Here is a 4621-nt window from a genome sequence, read left to right as displayed (position 1 = left end):
ACAAATGATACGTATAATAAGGTACGTCATGTCAAATGATACGTATTATAAGGTACGTCATGTTAAATGATACGTATAATAAGGTACGTCATCTTAAATGATACGTATAATAAGGTACGTCATGTTAAATGATACGTATAATAAGGTACGTCACGTTATATGATACGTATAATTAGGTATGTCATGTTAAATGATACGTATAACAAGGGACGTCATGTTAAATGATACGTATAAAAGGGTACGTCATGTTAAATGATACGTATATCAAGGTACGTCATGTTAAATGATACGTATAATAAGGTACGTCATGTTAAGTGATACATACAATGGGGTGCGACGTGTGCATTGGTAGGATATTGTGGTGTGATACAATACATCGTGTTAAGTATATTTTCGTAGACCATCATATCGAGTGTATTCAGTGTTTGGTCGACATGTATCGTACACGCTACGAATATAAATATTAGTTCTTGGAGATGGGGCACGTTCTGATTACTATGTATCTCCTTGCGTATGTATAGAACTCTACGTACTCACGGGTTGACACACCAAGACCCTCATATACTTGGTAGGTCTTCCTTTAGCATGTCCGATCGCCTACAATGAAAGAATAAGATGAATTACCACACTACATAAAAGAGCGTGCTGTGTTGTTGACAAAATCCTTTCCCGCTCTACCGCACCATAGGCAATGGCAGACGGAATCACACCGCGAGTACTGATTATTGTGAACCCGAACAATCCGATGGGCTTCATACACACAGCTGACGAGATCGAACAGATGATCGCATGGGCACGGGGCCACAGTCTACAGATCATTGTAAGTGTGAAGTGTGTAGCTGAAGGGGGGTTGATGATGAATGTTCACTCGTTGTAGATGCATGTTAAGTGTTATTGCAATGGAAGTGTGTAGCTGAAGGGTGGTTGTTAATGAATGAATGTTCACTGGTTGTAGGTGCATGTTGAGTGTTATTGCAAGTGTACGTGGCTATAACTTGCATATCATTGTCAGTGTATAGCTATAGGGTTTTTTGTCGATGGATATTTCATATATGTAGGTGCTGTACGGTGCCACAGCTTGAATACTATTATAGAAGTACAGCTGCAGTACTCTAGTAGGTAAATCTCAAGTATTTGTGCATGTATACGTTAAGCATCACTTCGGGTGACCCGTCCACAGCCTTTGTACGCTGTATGTGTGTATTGCGTGGTATGTGCGTATGGAGGCCTAGTATGTGTGGTAGTGATAGGTTTCAGGTGATATTCACGGTGTGCACTGGGACATCACATGGTCTCAGTGTGTCTGTTAAAAGGTAGTTTGCAGAGCGTGCTACGGCTACAGTGGGGTGGTCGTTGTTATCTGATGATGTTAATGAGTGGTGTCAGTAGCCAGGGCCAAGACATGATGTCAATACGCAGGGGTCATGAGATGGTGTGGTTGTTATTGCGCAGAGGTGATATTCACTGGTGGCTTGCATAAAGGTATATTAACAGTATATACTACTTGTAGTATACCCGCAGCAATGACAATGTGTGTCACACTGTAGGATCTCCATCGCCAATGAAGCCATTTCTTTGTGTCAGTTAGAGCTCTCTGAATGTGTCAATAGACAGACACTGCATTGTTGCTTCTATATTGAGGTGACTATATGAAGTCTCCGCCTAGTGTCCCACAAAGTGGATCAGGTTTACACAATTGCCCAGCTATATCAACTGTTGCCCCGAAGAGCGTAGGCAACAGGTTTTCCGGGATTGTTCACTACAAAGTGTACCATGTAGATATCCATCGCAAACACCCCGGCCCAACATATTCTTGCACAGTTGTCCAATTTCTATTTTTTGGGACCGTTATGTACCTCGGGTGACTCACTCGGCCCAGCACGCTTACGATCACCCTTTAACCCTCATTAGTTATATTCTTGTAGCCCTAAATTCTCAAATGCCAACATCTCAGGTGGACGAGATCTACGCGTTGAGTGTGTTCTCTGGTTCTGGTCCGTTCACATCGGTGATGAATATATTGGAGGGAGATTTGTCAGATGACATACACATTGTCTGGGGCTTTTCCAAGGTGTGAAGTCGGCACGCAAGCTTTCGATCATACAGATTACCGTTAACCTCAACTTTATGACACACAAGCATATATATGTACGAGTATGTATGAGTATATACATATATATATATATATATGTTTATACATAAATACTCATACATACTCGTACATGTATATGCTTTTTTCAATCATGCTCCATTTGGCCAATATCTCTTGCGAGTCGTTGCTTATCTATTGATCAGTGGCTCTATAACATTTCAGACCTCCTTTCAATATAGCGATACCGGATACATGCCTCACATTATATTCTACCCAGCACTCTTGTAGTATTTATTGCTCTATTACTCCGTAACTCAACTCCTGGGTTCCTGAATACTCCTGGAGCAGGATCTGTGTAGCAATGGCATGAGAGTGGGCTCCGTCTACACTCAGAGTGACGCGCTGAAAAAACCTTTGGTCACCGCCTTTTTATTTGGTAAGTAGCATATTACGTTGGGCACGTGCTGTTTTAGGGTTTAGGGTAGGGGTTAAACCCTAAACCGCGGATATCCTGCTGTCTCGTGCAATGGGCTCATTTGTTATGTTTTGCGTTTGTGTCGCATATACTCACTCACCCACACATGCGTACATATTAGCTGCCGCTTACACCCATCCTTTCCACCGGGGATCTCACGAATTCTACCAAATAAATACACGCACACACATACTTACAAGGATTTACGGGACGGTTGGGAGGTTGCTTGTTGGTTTAGGGATTTCAACCAAACTAACGCCAATCGAATGCGTTTTTTTTCCTCGCCAGCAATGATTCCGCAGATGGTACAACATGTGTATGCACAGGTGCTCAAGGACCGAACTTTCACAAAAGATTACTTTAGCGTGCATAGCAAGTGTTTGGCGGAAGCATACCAAGCTGTGACGAATACGTTGGACTCGCTCGGAGTGCAATATATACCGGCCGAAGCAGGTATGGAACGCTTATAGTATCCGTATACGTCGATGGGGTGATCACAGTTTCACACTATACATGTTCAATTTATAATAGTAAATACGTTAAGTAGGTGTGGATGATGCTGCTGGCGTCTGTGTGTATATCATGGCTCTCGCCTCAACCATCCTGTGGTCACCCATCCACTCAGGAATCTCGCTTCAACTCGCCAAAGGCCTTACCACGGTATACTCGTACTCACCTGATAAGCAACCCTGCGCATACAACCGACACCACAAGCAAAAACTTTCCATACTGGTCGATGCTATGAACGCTAAACATTCATAGCTCTGGAATCATATGACCGACTAGTACTCGGTATTCATTGGTATACTCACAGTTATACATACATACAATATGCAATGGACTCAAGAGATCACACCGTCTGTTCTCCTATAGGATTCTTCGTGATGCTCTCTCTCAGGTGTGTTGGGGTGAATAGCGACGACAAAGAGATCAAGGCATACAAGCACCTACTGAGTCACAAGGTAAGGACAACAAGCATGCGAGGGTTAGTATGAGTACACATCCGTCTGTGTCTAGGCCGAACATTGTATGTAATCCGTCGAAGTCAACTCGTCAGAGCCAAGCTACCTACCCCTCCGCAATACCCGGCACTAACCCCTTGTGTTTGATTGAACCACTCGTACACCCATCATAACATCAGCTGATCCTGAGCCCGGGCAGTACCATGGCTACACCTGAGGATGGATGGTTCCGATTGGTCTTCACAACAGTGCCGCTGGACGATCTCCTGATAGCTCTGCAACGGTTTGCGGCCGCGTACAAAAGCTTCTCCGAATGCCTGACGTAGAGTCGCGGCATCTGATTGGCTATTGAAGACTTTGGCTATTGAAGACTAGTATGACGAATTATGGGGCGTGTGAGTGACCATTGAGTGCCACTATTGGGTTCGCATCATCGCTTATTTATTTATTTTGGCTTTTTTGTCCTCTGAAGCAAATTCCAATCCATGTTGTCACCCAATTATCGCGCTCGGGGTATACTGATTCTGGATTTGATACATCCCGATCATAGATTATAAATAAGCAGGTAGTTGGCTTACATTTATTGGGCGCAGAAAATATCAGCAGGCATTTAAATCTGTGTACCGAAAACAGGACTTTCCGCAAGTATAGGTACGCAGACAAAACATAGGAATGGATTCCGCGACTGAAAGGATACAATAAAGAGCCACAAAAGGCGCGAGATATGATGTACCACTCTGGGCATGAGCGTTAAGTCACCCATAAAAGAGGACTAGAATTGTACTGTACTGTACTGTACCAAACCCACTCCGCTGCACAGGACGGGACTTCTATTTAGTGGTGCAAAAAGTTACCGTTGGCGTTGTCCACGGGGAGCAAGTGAGCGAGTACTAGTAGACAAACAAACACGAGAAACGTATCACAAGTCAAACACAAGAAACGTATCACAAGACAAACACAAAAAACGTACCACAAGACAAACACAATAAACGTTTCACAGGACAAACACCATAAACGCATCACAAGACAGACACAAGAAACGTATTGCAAGACAAACACAAGAAACGTATCACAAGACAAACACAAAATAAA

General features: G+C 43.3%; 1 protein-coding gene across 1 annotated transcript in view; it reads left to right on the top strand.

Moving 5' to 3' along the window:
• Positions 1 to 4619, top strand: part of SARC_12139 (hypothetical protein) — an 8424-nt gene extending 3805 nt beyond the window's left edge. The window contains exons 5-10 of the mRNA XM_014293760.1: positions 689 to 820; positions 1955 to 2071; positions 2441 to 2528; positions 2856 to 3020; positions 3441 to 3529; positions 3709 to 4619. Of these exons, the coding sequence (XP_014149235.1) occupies positions 689 to 820; positions 1955 to 2071; positions 2441 to 2528; positions 2856 to 3020; positions 3441 to 3529; positions 3709 to 3855 (738 nt within the window). The 3' untranslated portion in view covers positions 3856 to 4619. The remainder of the gene's footprint in view (positions 1 to 688; positions 821 to 1954; positions 2072 to 2440; positions 2529 to 2855; positions 3021 to 3440; positions 3530 to 3708) is intronic.
• Positions 4620 to 4621: the final 2 nt, after the last annotated feature.

This window comes from Sphaeroforma arctica (genome assembly GCF_001186125.1).
Source record: "Sphaeroforma arctica JP610 unplaced genomic scaffold supercont1.2097, whole genome shotgun sequence".
NCBI lineage: Eukaryota > Ichthyosporea > Ichthyophonida > Sphaeroforma > Sphaeroforma arctica.
The sequence above is the reverse complement of the archived record's forward strand: the minus strand, read 5'-3'. Positions and strand labels throughout refer to the sequence as shown.